The 15995-nt window shown below is 47.4% G+C and overlaps 1 protein-coding gene across 2 annotated transcripts in view; it reads left to right on the forward strand.

The window, feature by feature from the left end:
- The window catches only part of VPS11 (VPS11 core subunit of CORVET and HOPS complexes), a 27977-nt gene extending 14558 nt beyond the window's left edge, over window positions 1–13419 (forward strand). Inside the window, exons 8-16 of one of the 2 annotated variants that reach the window (XM_026657919.1) lie at window positions 501–687; window positions 1159–1302; window positions 1779–1967; window positions 5403–5564; window positions 8127–8266; window positions 8609–8811; window positions 9385–9556; window positions 9828–10050; window positions 11968–13419. In XM_026657919.1, the coding sequence (XP_026513704.1) occupies window positions 501–687; window positions 1159–1302; window positions 1779–1967; window positions 5403–5564; window positions 8127–8266; window positions 8609–8811; window positions 9385–9556; window positions 9828–10050; window positions 11968–12132 (1585 nt within the window). In that variant the 3' untranslated portion in view covers window positions 12133–13419. Of the gene's footprint in view, window positions 1–500; window positions 688–1158; window positions 1303–1778; window positions 1968–5402; window positions 5565–8126; window positions 8267–8608; window positions 8812–9384; window positions 9557–9827; window positions 10051–11967 lie in introns of those variants that run through there. The other variant, XR_003370107.1, reaches the window with a different exon arrangement.
- Window positions 13420–15995: the final 2576 nt, after the last annotated feature.

Genomic DNA, 15995 nt, shown 5'->3' on the forward strand with positions numbered 1-15995 from the left:
CAAGAACTACTGTCTGTCTTATTTAGAACCAATATTTCTGTTTCTGGGATTCTTGGGGTTTATGTAGTGTTGACATAAATTTTACTATAGAGTTGTGATCACAACTGTGTAATAGCAGGATAATAGTGGCTAAGATGTTGAAGTGGGGAGAAGAGCTCTGACTATAGGGCTCAGGAAACCTTGTTTTTAAACCCTTTTTGAGGTGGTCTTAACTCAGTTGTGTATCAAAACCCCCACACCTTCCCCTTAAAATAAGATGTTAAGTCATCATGTGTTTCCACCCCAACCTTAATCCAAGGCCTCTGGGGCAGAGTATTAAGTTTGCTGCACTACATGTGAGGATGGATGGTATCATGGTCTGACCAGTCATCATTTCTGAAACATAGCTGGGACCCTAGTGGGTGGGTTCCTGTTGGTGTCCAGAGCTTTATTGCTGTGCTGTCAATTCTTTTATCTCTGGCTTATTGAAAGTAGAGACCTCATGTCACTTTTCTCTCCAGAACCATTGGGAAGCTAGAGCCATCTTATGTGATCCGGAAGTTCTTAGATGCTCAGCGTATACACAACCTGACTGCGTACTTGCAGACACTCCACCTACAGTCCCTTGCCAACGCAGACCACACCACCCTGCTGCTAAACTGCTACACCAAACTCAAAGACAGCTCCAAACTGGAGGAGTTCATCAAGGTAATGGGGGAAGGTAAAAGTAGTTATGCAAAACCATCAGGTTAGTACAGTGATTAGAAAAAGGGTAATAGCAACATGGTAGACTGATTCCAGTAGTAGCTTTGCCCTCATAAGGACTGCTAGATTAGTCCTTAACATCCTCATGCACTTGTGCACATATCTCTAAAATTCCAGCACCACAGCAGCATTCTTTTGATTTGCCATCTTAAGCTTTGAGCATGGAAGATTTTGTTTTCCTAGTGTGATTAAATCTTAGAAATCTAACTAGAACAATGGCCATAGGCACATGCAATGCTTGTCTTGCATGAGAGGAATTTAACAGTCGCTGTTTGGGTCCTCATGCATGGAAGCTGGTCTGTCTCTGCCAACAGCCTAGAGGACTCTTGCTGATAGGCCAGATGTCTGCAAATCCATATCAGGCCTATCTCTCTCCCTCTCCCCCAATAATGCCCCATCATTTCCTCCTTGCAGACCAGTGAGAGTGAGGTCCACTTTGATGTGGAGACAGCAATCAAGGTACTCCGTCAAGCAGGTTACTTTTCCCATGCTGTGTACCTGGCAGAGAAGCATGCACACCATGAATGGTTCCTCAAAATCCAGCTGGAGGACATCAAGGTGAGAAGATACCTTTAACCATTTCTGTTTGATCCCTATATGGTATGAAAGCCTCTCTTTGTCAGGAATTCTCCTCCATGCAGCACGGGAGTCTAAGCTGCTCAAGGGACAATTGTGCTAGCAGTACGAACAGCTGCTAGCATTGTGCACTAGTCAGACTTGCCTCTGAGGCATATAAGTAATTACACAGGGCTTAAATGTGCTCTTACTTCAGGTGCTGCTACTGGGATAGTTGTTTTGTCCTGGATCAGTGCCAGTTGTCCATCTGGCTGCCACCATCTCACCCCACAGATGGCCACATTTCATTGGTGGGCAAAGTTATCATTTAGGATACCTATTTTGTTTGCTTGTTTTTTTTTAAATAAAATACTGCATTGTTTCCCTGCATGTTGGCTATTGTGCAGAGAGGGCTTTGGCTTTTGTATCTGAATTACAGAGGGTGGTGCCATGTGACTCTCACCAGCTCTCCCTTGCAGAATTACCAGGAGGCCTTGCAGTACATTGGCAAGCTGCCCTTTGACCAGGCAGAAAGTAACATGAAGCGGTATGGCAAAATCCTGATGCACCATGTCCCCAATGAGACCACGGAACTGCTGAAGATCCTATGCACGGACTACCGGCCAACAGGAGACCGTGAAGGCTCTGGGATGCTGGAGGGGAAAAAGGTAAGATCTGGGTAACTGAACCAGTGTGCCTTTGAGAGGTTGAGTGAGGAGATTTAGCTAATTTGATGATTTCATAGCTGACAAATATGACTAGAAAGTGTTGGAGCAAAGGGACGTTTCCCGTGGAGACGTGGGGTCACAGATGCCGTAAGAAACCTAGTGCTTTGTTCCATTGCTATTGAAGACTTAACAGACCAGGGGGTCACCTTATGGTATTGGGTAGGTCTGAAGACTCATGCATTGCATTGGAAAAATACTGACACTTTTGGATCATGGGAGAGGTGGCATCTTTACTACCACTACCTGTATAATTGCTTCTTAAGTGAACAAGAAGCTGGAGACCTCGGGTCTGGTCCCAGACTGATCTCTCCTCTCCTCTGGGTAAACAGAGGCAATGGGGAAGTGACCTGCCCAAGGTTGCACAATCCATGGCAGAGCTGTGACTAGAACAGAGGAGCAGTAGCTCCCAAGGCTCTGCTTTAAGCACTAGGCAACTCTCTTCACTAGTTCCTCCCCCTCTCTTCCCAAACCTCTGCACTAGAACATATGAGCAGAGCCCAGCCTCCCATCACCACCCTAACGGGAGTTGATGATGTGTTGGCAGAGGCTTTGGAGCAGGGAAATTGGATTGCTTGGACCTGTAGGTCCCACCAGCACCCTCTAGTTCCCCACCACTGCATCCTAGTCAATGGGACACAAGGGTCCATGTGGCTTCTGTTCCCTAGAAACGTTGGGAGGGCCTTGTCAAGCCTGACCTTAAAAACCTCTAAGGAAGGAGATTCCACCACCTCCGTAGGTAACCCATTCTAGTGCTTCACCACCCTCCTAGTGAAAAAGTTTTTCCTAATATCCAACTAAACCTCCCCCACTGCAACTTGAGACCATTACTCCTTGTTCTGTCAGCTGGTACCATTGAGAACAGTCTAGATCCATCCTCTTTGGAACCCCTTTCAGGTAGTTGAAAGCAGCTATCAAATCCCCCCTCATTCTTCTCTTCTATAGACTAAACAATCCCAGTTCTCTCGGCCTCTCCTCATAAGTCATGTGCTCCAGCCCCCTAATCATTTTCGTTGCCCTCTGCTGGACTCTTTCCAATTTTTCCACATCCTTCTTGTAGTGTGGGGCCCAAAACTGGACACAGTACTCCAGATGAGGCCTCACCAATGCCGAATAGAGGGGAATGATCACGTCCCTCGATCTGCTGGCCATGCCCCTACTTATACGGCCCAAAATGCCATTAGCCTTCTTGGCAACAAGGGCGCACTGTCGACTCGTATCCAGCTTCTCGTCCACTGTAACCCCTAGGTCCTTTTCTGCAGAACTGCTGCCTGGCCATTCGGTCCCTAGTCTGTAGCAGTGCATGGGATGCTTCCATCCTAAGTGCAGGACTCTGCACTTGTCCTTGTTGAACCTCATCTGATTTCTTTTGGCCCAATCCTCTAATTTGTCTAGGTCCCTCTGTATCCTATCTCTACTCTCCAGCGTATCTACCACTCCTCCCAGTTTAGTGTCATCCGCAAACTTGTTGAGGGTGCAGTCCACGCCATCCTCCAGATCATTAATGAAGATATTGAACAAAACCGGCCCCAGGACTGACCCTTGGGGCACTCCGCTTGATACCGGCTGCCAACTAGATATGGAGCCATTGATCACTACCTGTTGAGCCCGACGATCTAGCCAGCTTTCTATCCACCTTATAGTCCATTCATCCAGCCCATAATTCTTTAACTTGCCGGCAAGAATACTGTGGGAGACTGTATCAAAAGCTTTGCTAAAGTCAAGGAATAACACTTCCACTGCTTTCCCCTCATCGACAGAGCCAGTTCTCGTCATAGAAGGCAATTAGGTTAGTCAGGCATGACTTTCCCTTGGTGAATCCATGCTGATTGTTCCTGATCACTTTCCTTTCCTCTAAGTGCTTCAGAATTGATTCCTTGAGGACCTGCTCCATGATTTTTCCAGGGACTGAGGTGAGGCTGACTGGCCTGTAGTTCCCTGGATCCTCCTCCTTCCCTTTTTTAAAGATGGGCACTACATTAGCCTTTTTTCAGTCATCCGGGACCTCCCCCGATCGCCATGAGTTTTCAAAGATAATGGCCAATGGCTCTGCAATCACATCTGCCAACTCCTTTAGCACTCTCGGATGCAGCGCATCTGGCCCCACGAACTTGTGCTCGTCCAGCTTTTCTAAATAGTCCTGAACCACTTCTTTCTCCACGGAGGGCTGGTCACCTCTTCCCCATGCTGTGCTGCCCAGTGCAGTAGTCTGGGAGCTGACCTTGTTCATGAAGACAGAGGCAAAAGAAGCATTGAGTACATTAGCTTTTTCCACATCCTCTGTCACTAGGTTGCCTCCCTCATTCAGTAAGGGGCCCACACTTTCCTTGACCACCTTCTTGTTGCCAACATACCTGAAGAAACCCTTCTTGTTACTCTTAACATCTCTTGCTAGCTGCAACTCCAAGTGTGATTTGGCCTTCCTGATTTCACTCCTGCATGCCTGAGCAATATTTTTATACTCCTCCCTGGTCATTTATCCAATCATCCACTTCTTGTAAGCTTCTTTTTTGTGTTTAAGATCAGCAAGGATTTCACTGTTAAGCCAAGCTGGTCACCTGCCATATTTACTATTCTTTCTACACATCGGGATGGTTTGTTCCTGCAACCTCAATAAGGATTCTTTAAAATACAGCCAGCTGGACCCCTTTGCCCTTCATGTTATTCTCCCAGGGGATCCTGCCCATCTGTTCCCTGAGGGAGTCAAAGTCTGCTTTTCTGAAGTCCAGGGTCCGTATTCTGCTGCTCTCCTTTCTTCCTTGTGTCAGGATCCTGAACTCAACCATCTCATGGTCACCGCCTCCCAGGTTCCCGTCCACTTTTGCTTCCCCTACTAATTCTCCCCTGTTTGTGAGCAGCAGGTCAAGAAAAGCTCTGCCCCTAGTTGGTTCCTCCAGCACTTGCACCAGGAAATTGTCCCCTACACTTTCCAAAAACTTCCTGGTTGTCCGTGCACTGCTGTATTGCTCTCCCAGCATAGCATAGCAGCCATTATCCATAGGCTGGCTGAAGTGTCCACAGGTGAGGACAAGCCTTTTCCATGGCTGTTGTCTTTGTTGATGGGCCATTAGCACTGTCTAGCTTCTTCATTGTTGTACCCGAAAGGCTAGCAGTGGGTGTTTCCAGCCTCACGTCATACTTTAGTAACTTTCACATAGCAAGATTTCATAACTTCACATATGATGATAGCACATACAATCCAACAAGATATTAATGTTTAGCAGATCAAGACTTTTAAAATACTTCACAAGGCATACTTTGTACAAATCATATAATAATTACATCGCCATGAGGAAATATGGGGTGCTGAGTGCCACAGAGGGACATGCACTTGGGATTGGACAGTGTGTCTGACTTTCTTTCTGGCTTGTGTTAAAGGCTAATTCTGAGGAGTTCATTCCAGTCTTTGCAAACAACTCCCGGGAGCTGAAGGCTTTTCTGGAGCACATGACAGAGGTGCAGTCTGACTCTCCCCAGGGCGTCTATGACACGCTGCTGGAACTTCGACTCCAGAACTGGGCACATGAACAGGATCTGCAGGTTTGAGCTCCTTTCACCCTGTAGCTAGAGAAGGGACTTTGGCGGGCCCACCATTTCTATTTGCATCTTTTTTCAACCTCTAAGCCAGGGGTAGGCAACCTACTGCACGTGAGCTGATTTTCAGTGGCACTCACACTGCCTGGGTCCTGGCCACCAGTCCGGGGGGGCTCTGCATTTTAATTTAATTTTAAATGAAGCTTCTTAAACATTTTAAAAACCTTATTTACTTTACATACAACAATAGTTTAGTTATATATTATACACTTGTAGAAAGAGACCTTCTAAAAACGTTAAAATGTATGACTGGCAGGCGAAACCTTTAAATCAGAGTGAATAAATGAAGACTCGGCACACCACTTCTGAAAGGTTGCCGAACCCTGCTCTAAGCTCTGCTCATATGTGGTGTTAATACAGGGTGACCCAAGCATGCTGTGCTGGACAGATGAATGGACAAACCAGCACAGTCCATCTATTACATTTCTATTAGGTTAGGCTGGACGCAGTCCCTAAGGGTCTCATTGATTGTGGGTGCTGGAGAATTATGACCCCTTGGTAGAGTGCCTTGTCTCACTCGCCTGCACCCTTTCTGTTCTGAAAACTGGCTCCCAGCAATCACCTTGATCACTGAGTATTTCTTTGCTAATCAAGGCCAAGGAGAATTCCTCTTATTTTTTTAATAGGGAAAGGGGAAGAACAGAGCAAACTCCTCCTCCACTCCCCACCCCGCTCCCCAGCCCCCTGGAGAGCTGCAGGGTAGATGTCTGGTCCTTGGGGTGTCCCAAATTGAGGTGTCAGTAGAAGAGCTTTTGGAACAAATTGATAACCAGTAATAAGTCTCCAAGACCTGATGGTATTCACCCAAGAGTCCTGAAGGAACCCAAATGTGAAATTGTAGGACTACTAACTGTAGTCTGTAACCTATCATTTAAATCAGCTTCTGTACCAAATGACTGGAGGATAGCTAATGTGACACCAATCTTTAAAAAGGGCTCCAGAGGTGACTCTGGCAACTACAGGCCAGTAAGCCTCACTTCAGTACTGGGCAAATTGGTTGAAACTATCGTAAAGAACAAAATTGTCAGACACATAAATGAACATGATTGAATGACACATAAATGAACATAATTTGTTGGGAAATAGTCAACATGGCTTTTGTAAAGGGAAATCATGCCTCACCAATCTACTAGAATTCTTTGAGGGGGTCAACAAGCATGCGGACAAAGGAGATACAGTGGACATAGTGTATTTAGGTTTTCAGAAAGCCTTTGACAAGGTCCCTCACCAAAGGCTCTTAAGCAAAATAAGCAGTCATGGGATAAGAGGGAAGGTTCTTTCATGGATTGGTAACTGGTTAAAAAATAGGAAACAAAGGGTAGGAATAAATGGTCCGTTTTCAGAATGGAGAGAGAGGTAAATAGTGGTGTCCCCCAGGGATCTGTACTGGGCCCAGTCCTATTTAACATATTCATAAATGATCTGGAAAAAGGGGTAAACAGTGAGATGGCAAAATTTGCAGATGATACAAAACTACTCAAGATATTTAAGTCCCAGGCAGACCGCGAAGAGCTACAAAAGGATCTCACAAAACTGGGTGATTGGGGAACAAAATGGCAGATGAAATTTAATGTTGATAAATGCAAAGTAATGCACATTGGAAAACATAATCCTAATATACATATACCATGATGGGGTCTAAATTAGCTGTTACCACTCAAGAAAGATCTTGGAGTCATTGTGGCTCGTTCTCTGAAATCATCCACTCAATGTGCAGAGGCAGTCAAAACAGTTAACAGAATGTTGGGAATCATCAAGAAAGGGATAGATAATAAGACAGAAAATATCATATTGCCTCTATATAAATCCATGGTACGCCCACACCTTGAATACTGCATGCAGATGTGGTTGCCTCATCACAAAAAAGATGTATTGGAATTGGAAAAGGTTCAGAAAAGGGCAACAAAAATGATTAGGGGTATAGAACGGCTTCCGTATGAGGAGAGATTAATAAGACTGGGACTTTTCAGCTTGGAAAAGAGGCGATTAAGGGGGGATATGATAGAGGTCTATAAAATCATGACTGGTGTAGAGAAAGTAAATAAGGAAGTGTTATTTACTCCTCATAATACAAGAACAAGGGGCCACCAAATGAAATTAATAGGTAGCAGGTTTAAAACAAACACAAGAAAGTATTTTTTCACACAATGCACTGTCAACCTCTGGAACTCCTTGCCAGAGAGTGTTGTGAAGGCCAATACTATAACAGGGTTCAAAAGGGAGCTAGATAGATTCATGGAAGATAGGTCCATCAGTGGCTATTAGCCAGGATGGGCAGGAATGGTGTCCCTAGCCTCTGTTTGCCAGAAGCTGGGATTGGGAGACACGGCATGGATCACTTGATGATAACCTGTTCTGTTCATTCCCTTTGGGGCACCTGCCATTGGCCACCGTCAGAGGACAGGATACTGGGCTTGACGGACCTTTGGTCTGACACAGTATGGCCGTTCTTATTATTTGCCAAGCTCCTGGAGCTTAACGCTCTGTTTGGTTTTGTCTCCTTTGCAGATCAAAGAGAAGCTGCACAGTGAAGCCATCACCCTGCTGAAGAGTGGAAGGTTCAGAACAGTTTTCCATAAGGCTTTGGTCCTGTGTCAGATGCACAATTTCAAGGATGGTGTCCTCTACCTTTATGAACAGGGCAAACTGTGAGTGCAGCTTCCCTTCCAGGGACTGAGCCTTATTGGTTTAGGCACTGGACCACAACCCTTTATGTACTACAAGAGGAAGGTAAGGGTGAGGGTCCTCTGAAAGTCTCAAAGCAGGGATCTAGGTCAGTTGCCAAGCTGAAAAATTAACCTGTGTCTCTGCTGCTATTTTTGCAGAGGGGTGGTGTAATGTAATGTAGGAGGGTCTGGCTGAACTGGGTCTTTGCAGTAGTGTTGGGGAATTATGTGGCCGGGTGACAGGCTGGGGTCCCTGCAGCAGTGGGTAGGGGAGAGGTGGGCTGACCAACTGACCTGCTCTCTCCCCGGCTCCCCTTTTTTCAGTTTCCAACAGATCATGCATTATCACATGCAGAATGAGCAGTACAGGAAGGTGATTGAGGTGTGCGAGTTGTATGGAGACCAAGAGACCTGTCTCTGGGAACAGGCCCTCAGCTATTTTGCCCGGAAAGAAGAAGACTGCAAGGAATACATCACAGCGGTACTGAAGCATATTGAAAACAAGAACCTCATGCCTCCACTGCTCGGTAATGACAAGACGTACAGCAAGGAAATAGGGCTAGAATGAGCTCTCTCTGGACAGAGAGTTTGGAGGAATGCAATAGTCAATGCAGCTTGAGATGTAGCTAGTCCACTAGCAGCCTCCACTGTAGGGAAGACACATACCAGTGATCCCTGATTGAGGGGAGGGCTTACGAATTCTAATCAAGCCACACAACCTGCCTGTGACTAAGCAGTATCCCCATTCAGTCTCTGTGCCTTGGTTTCCCCTTTGGTGAAGTGACTTGCCCAAGACAGACCACGAACTGGTGACAAAACTGGAATAGAATCCAGGTTTCTTGATTCCCAGTGCCCGGCTCTAAACACCTTCCAGTCATCTATTTCTGGAATCCCCTAAGCACATTGGTCACTAGAACCCACAGTTTCCCTGTCTAATACCGTCTAAAGTTTAGAGTTTTAGGCAAGAGTTTTGTAATTCAGTAAAACCCTGAGCCCTTCGGTCTTTGGATGGCATTTCAGAAAAGACCAGTCCAGCTAAGACCAGCGTAGCTGTTCCAGCTCTTGGTTTGTTTCTGTATTAATGTGCTGGTTATTCTCAGTTGTGCAGACTCTGGCTCATAATTCCACGGCCACGCTGTCTGTGATTAAGGATTATCTTGTCAACAAGCTGCAGAAGCAGAGCCACCAGATTGAGCAGGATGAGCAGAGGATTCAGAAATATCGTGAAGAGACCACAAGGATCCGCCAGGAGATTGAAGAGCTCAAAAACAGGTGCAGGAGACTCTCACTCTCTCCCTGGCTATATAAAAATCTAGTTTGAGCATCCTATAGTGTGCATCCCCAAGGTCTCCTCCTGTTCTGTTGCCGGTGGTTGAGTGAGCTTGATATGGTTTTGGAGACCTAGAGGGAAAATCCTGCCTTCAGCAGCTGCTCAGGTGCACTGACTCTGGGGTGTCTTACCTTGGGTAGTCCTATTTCTTCATTTTCTTAAGAAAAATCGTATTCTGTCTCTCTCTCTCTCCCCACCCCCAAATTGTCTCAGTCCCAAGATCTTCCAGAAGACAAAATGCAGCATCTGTACAAGTGCCCTGGAGCTGCCTTCAGTCCACTTCCTGTGTGGTCATTCCTTTCACCAGCACTGCTTTGAGAGCTACTCAGAGAGTGATTCAGAATGCCCCACCTGCATGCCAGAGAACCGAAAAGTCACAGATATGATCCGAGCCCAAGAACAGAAGAGAGATCTGCATGATCAGTTTCAGCATCAGGTAGGGGTATCACCATCACTGCCCTTTCCCCTTATACCTGCTGGGTTTAAATCTCTGCTGTGGGGCAGCAGGTTTGTAGAAATTTTGGTGGTGCCTAGAATGCCCAGAGCCCACCCCCTCAAACTCTGCCCCCCCACCTGCCTAAGGCTCTGGGAGGGAGTTTGGGTGGGGGGAGGAGGTCTGGGGTGCAGGCCCTGGGCTGGGACAGGCGATTAGTCCTGCTTTGAGCAGGGGGTTGGACTAGATGACCTCCTGAGGTCCCTTCCAACCCTGAGATTCTATCATCTATGATTAGGGTGCAGGCCCTGGGAGGGAGTTTGAGTGCAGAAGGAGTGAGAGGTTTGGGTGGGGGAGGGGGTCTGGAATGCGGGGTGCAGGCTCTGGGACAAAGTTTGGGTGCAGGCTCTGGGAGGGAGTTTGGGGACGGGAAGGGGTGCAGGCTCTGGAACGGAGTTTGGGTGTAGGCTCTGGGAGGGAGTACAGAGGGCTGGGGTGCAGGCTCTGGGAGAGTTTGGGGGCAGGAGGGTGTGTGTGGGAAGGGGGTGAGGGATGCAGGCTCTGGGCTGGAGTTTGGGTGCAGGCTCTGAGCTGGGGATGGGGGTGCAGGCTCTGGGAGGGAGTTTGGGGGCAGAAGGGGGTGTGTGGGAAAGGGGTGGGGGTGCAGGCTCTAGGAGGGGGTCAGGGGGTGCAGCACTTACCTGGGACTCCTAGGCAGGGCGGGGGGCATCCGCACGCTGCTACCCCCAGGCACTGTCCCCGCAGCTTCCTATTGGCCGCAGGGGTGCTTGGGGCGGGAGCAGCGTGCGTAGACACAGACCCACCCTGCCAAGGGGCCGCAGGGAGGGGCCGGCAGCCACATGGAGCGAGCAGGCAGGAAGCCACTCATCTCTGCTGCGCTGCCAGTGGTGGGTGGGGGCCCTGGGACGTTTTAAATGGCCCAGGGGATGTGTGGGGGGAAGCGCCCAGGGGTGGAAGGCTGGGCCAAGGGAGAGATCTGGCCTCAAACAGTGCTGGAGCTGGGCCCCGGGCCAGGAATATTCCTGGTGCCTAAGCACCACGGGCCCATAGAACTCGCCGCCCATGCTACTGTGAACAGTATGCGTTAATATACATAGGAGTTCAGGCTCCTGTGCTGTTTGTGAGACTTGTTGAGAACAGGAAAGGATGAAGCTACTTTGCAAACAGGTCCTTATTGAACCTGAACTGTGGAGCATTGGTAGCTGAATGACTTGTCTCTGAGGTGCCTTTCATACCAAAGGATTCTTTTGTGCTTTACAAATGGAGGTATCTAGAAGTAATTTCCCTTCAGCTGTCACTGAAAGGCATCCACCTGTAGGATGGAACATGACAGCTGCGCAATAGCATACAATAACACTGCACAACAGTTTGACCTGAAACTACAGTGAAATTGAGGGAGGTAGAAAATAGTTGGTCAAGTTGGCCGAGGCAGGTTTAAGACTGTAAAGGTAGAGTCTCTCCTATCAGACCTTTTCTAAGCAAGGATTTAAAATGTTAGAATTTGTAGCTAATGTATTCCAACAAACACATAGGAAAAATCTAATGTAGACAAGGCAGTGTGTACTTTAACATATGATAAGTTGGTGGTGTTCAAAAGCATAGGGTCATAGGGTTCAATTTGATTTGACGGCACATGATTTAAATGGAGATGAACTGAATATTTAGGTGAACATGTGGATAATCAGGAAGGCTGAATATCCTAGCTGCAGAAAACCTTTCTTGAGGTGTGTGTTAGTATAAGAGCTTCCACCAAGGGTGACAATGCTCCTTTGCTTATGTAACACAAATGCTGCAAAATGAAGTGACCAAATATGGTTGAGATTGCAGCAGATGGCGCATGAGTGCTTTTGGAGCAGGACCCAACCCTTTTTTAACGAAGCTTCTTTTTCTCTTTGACAGCTCAAGTGCTCTAATGATGGCTTCTCTGTTGTTGCTGATTACTTTGGTCGTGGGGTTTTCAACAAGCTCACTCTCATCACGGATCTGCCCCCAGGTAAATCAGCCACAACTATTGACGCTGGCCTGCAGAGGGAACTCCTCATACACACAAAACGTAGCACCTAGAGCCTCGCCTTCCCTGGGACGCCTCCCTTGTGGATCTTGTACCATACTTATCTTGAAGACTCTGTAAATTAGTTGCTTCTTGATTTCTTTCAACCCCTCCAATGAACTCGGATGGAACTTGACTGGAGAGGACGTGAGCTCAAGTGGCTATAAAACTACCGTGTTGTTGGGATATATATGATGCAAAGAATGGTGCACTTTCTGGGAGGGTTTGAGTACAGGTCACGGTGCATAGCACCCCTCTGACAGCTTCACAGTGCCTTAAGCCCTGGGCACACCAACCTGTCTGCAATGCTACAGGGCAATTTCTGGTGTCACATTTGCACAGCACAAAGCCTTTTGCAGCAGGTTTCTGCTGGGCAGTAACTGATTGTCCTGTGGGCTGGGTCAGCCAATGCTGCAGCTAATTACCACTATACTAGCTTGACAGAACAGAAGGCTATGAAAAATAATTGGGTTTCTTGTCCAATGGTCGAGTGTTCTGTGGTGTGCTTGTCTTGGGTTTTTTGTTAATTTGTTTTTTAATTTAGTTGCTTGTAGGCCAGAGATCAAGTTTGGTTATCACTGATGGAAAATAAGAGTTTGGGGCCAGATGGTCTTTTAGGGGTGTAATTGCTTCATTTGGTTGCTTTGAGATGATTTTATGTAATGAAAAATGGCCTAATAGGCATGTAGATAGAAATTCAACTCAAATGTGAGTTCAGAATTTCTCCTGGCAGCTGCTCGACCCACGTTTCACCTGTATTAAAAGTGACCTCACACAAATTCAGTTGTGCTGTAACTGTCTTTCCATTTAAAGGTTAGAATTGCTTACTGTAAGACATTTCTTATGTACATACTTTGAATTTATGCATGTTTTGTAGCTCAGAGAAATGTGAACATAGGCTTTTTCTTAATGTGAACTGACTGTGATGATTTAGGGATATAATCTGCCCTGGAGGGGCTCCTGGAGCTACAAGTTATGTATCTGAAAAGAGAAGAAAATACACTTCTTCATAACAAGTAAAATGTAGGGTTTTTTCTTATAGAAATGCAAAAAATGTTTAACACAGTGCATATTAATCTTATCTATATATAAAATAACTTCCAGTCCCTCACTCTGCCCCAAAGGTAAATCCTAGGCCCACTAACTGCACATAAGCAATTGTCAGAAAATCCCCTCTATTTCTGTAGTACTGTGTTGCTGAGCTATGGATTGTGTATTGATTATATTGATCACTTAAGAATTCCCTGTTATCACTCTGAGGTTTGACAGGTGTTTCCCAAGATCAGGCCCAGTATTATTAAAATTACTGCTGAGTTGGGAACCTCAATGGTGAGTGCTGAGCACCCATCGGCAGCCCCCCATCAGCTCACCCCCAGCGCCTCCTGCCTGCTGGCAGGCCCTGTGGATCAGTAACCCCCCATCCCTCCCTGTGCATAAATTTAGGGCCTTACTTACCTTTGTTTAAACCCCTGCTTTTTACATAACACAACAGATAACACGGAACTGCCTTCTGTTCAACTAGAATATTGGCCTTTGGGCTGTTCTTTATGCAAATACACTGGTTTTCTGAGAGCCCTGGTGTCTAGGAAGCTCAGATGGGCTTTTCGTGTTTTTGTGCAACTGAGCACACTGGCCCAAATTCATCTCTGATGTAATTGCAGTGAGACCACTGTGGCTTCAGCAGGGATGACTTTGACTTTCTGTGCTTAATGTTTTTCTCTATACACCTCTACCCCGATATAACGCTGTTCTCGGGAGCCAAAAAATCTTACCGCGTTATAGGTGAAACCGCGTTATATCGAACTTGCTTTGATCCGCTGGAGTGCGCAGCCCCCCTTTCCCCCCCCCCCCCGGAGTGCTGCTTTACCGCGTTATATTCGAATTCGTGTTATATCGGGTCGCGTTATGTCTGGGTAGAGGTGTATGTGGAAATCACTGTTCTAGCAACATAACACTATTTCCTGCTGCTGTTTTGTGTGTGTTTACATACAGCTACTAGTGACTTTGCTTTCCTATGCTCCCTGGGGGTTGCTAGTGCTGCAGGGCTATTCTGAGGGCTCCTGCCTCCGAACTCACCTCCAGCTGTGCGAGGTCCACCACCAGTTGTTCCATTAGCAGCAGCAGCCCCAGCATCTTGCACAGCCTGTGGCCTGGATGCAGGGCAATCTCATGGGAGGGAGGAGCCAATAGTGCTGGGTTCTGCGAGCCAATCCGGGCCACAGACCCGACGAGCCCCATTGGGCCACGTTCAGAGGAGCCAGGAGGAGTCACCTGGGACCCATCAGCTCCATTGGCGCACATGGGACAAGGCTGGCACTCCCCTCGGAAGGCAACCCTAGAAGAATGCACCTGGTGGCCGGAGGCGGGTGGTGAGTGAGGAGCCAGTGCATGCCCCGAAGGTGGAGAGATGTATGGAAGCTTCATGCATATCTCATGTGAAGACTCCTGTACACATGCTCCCCGCTTTAATATGTTAATGCAGACCGTAAAGTCCCTTGTATGCATGCCCAGTGGGGCTAATGAGGCATAAGCTGGCACAGAAAACCACGCATCCTCTCCGTGAAAACACTATGGCTGCATATGAATTTGTTTGCACGTGCGTGCTCCAGGGGAAGAGGTCTGTACACCTTCTCCATGGCCTGCCAATGTAAAGCCCTGGCTTCTATGTAACTATCACACATAGGCATAACACATAAATAAAGATTCTTACGTGTCTAATGAGCCATGGCAAAGTGTGATGTAATTCCTGGTTTCACGGGTAAAACACTAGCAACAAAAAGCCGCCTTTCTTTCACCAGCTCAAGACCAGGAAGTCATCCGGCCCTCAAATTTGCCATGTGGTAGAAGAGAGAGGCTTTTGCTTCTTAGTAAACCTCCAATAAAGAAACAGTTAATTTGAAATCCAACATTTGCAAAATGAGAAAACAAGAAAAAACTACAACTATCACCAATGTTATTGTTTTATGTGATCTAGTCTCATAAATTAACATGATTCTGGAATGGGAGAACTCAAGTGGTTTAAGGTTGAAACAAAAAAAGGGTGCATTTTTAGTGTGAAATGCTTGCTTTTTGTTACTGTTATCAGGTCTGCATTATTGTAATCTTAACAGGGTCCATCAAACTGGCTACATCAGGGATCCATGATTTTAGGCTTTTTAAATGGCTCTCTCTACTATTTGGGCCTACTTTCCTCTGGTGGGCCCTTCCCTGAGATTAGTTTGAAGTGGTATGTGCAATAACATTTAAAAAAAAGCAATGCTGCTCTATTGAAGCATTATCCAGCCGTGAGCCATGCCCTGTATGAACATCTACTAAGCGTTATCGAATAGTGTTCCTCCTAGGGTGACAAGGTATCCCTGCAGCGCCGCTGAGTGGGAGCCACCTGAGGTAAGCCCCAGCTCCAGCCCTGAGTCTCTCTCTCCCCCTACCCCCCAAAAAAATCCCTTATCGCCACCCCAGAGCCTGCACCCCACTACCATGAACTCCTCTGCCACCCATCCCAGCCTGGAGCCCCCCTTCACCCCAAACCCTTTGTGCCTGGCCTTGCCCCACCCCCCTCTGCACCCCAACCTCTTGCCCCAGCCCGGAGCCCCTCTCACACCCTGAACCCCTCACTTCTGGCCCCATCCCAGAGCTCACCCCCAGTTAGAGCCTTGAGGTCTCACCCCTCCCGCCCACCAGCCCAGGGAGAGGGGGGGAGAGCAAGCCACAGAGGGAGGGGCATGGAGTGAGAAGGGGGCACGGCCTCTTACGCGCATGCTTGATTTTCCTCCCGCCCCTGCACGCGCGAAAACTACAGTTCCCGGCAGCGGCGAGGCGGACAGCGCCTGCCCAGAGTCCCACGTGACAAGCTCCCAGGCCGCCGCCGTCCCTCACG

The sequence above is a fragment of the Terrapene carolina genome, unplaced genomic scaffold, assembly GCF_002925995.2.
Source record: "Terrapene carolina triunguis isolate 2854851 unplaced genomic scaffold, T_m_triunguis-2.0 Scaffold374, whole genome shotgun sequence".
NCBI classification, from domain to species: domain Eukaryota; kingdom Metazoa; phylum Chordata; order Testudines; family Emydidae; genus Terrapene; species Terrapene triunguis.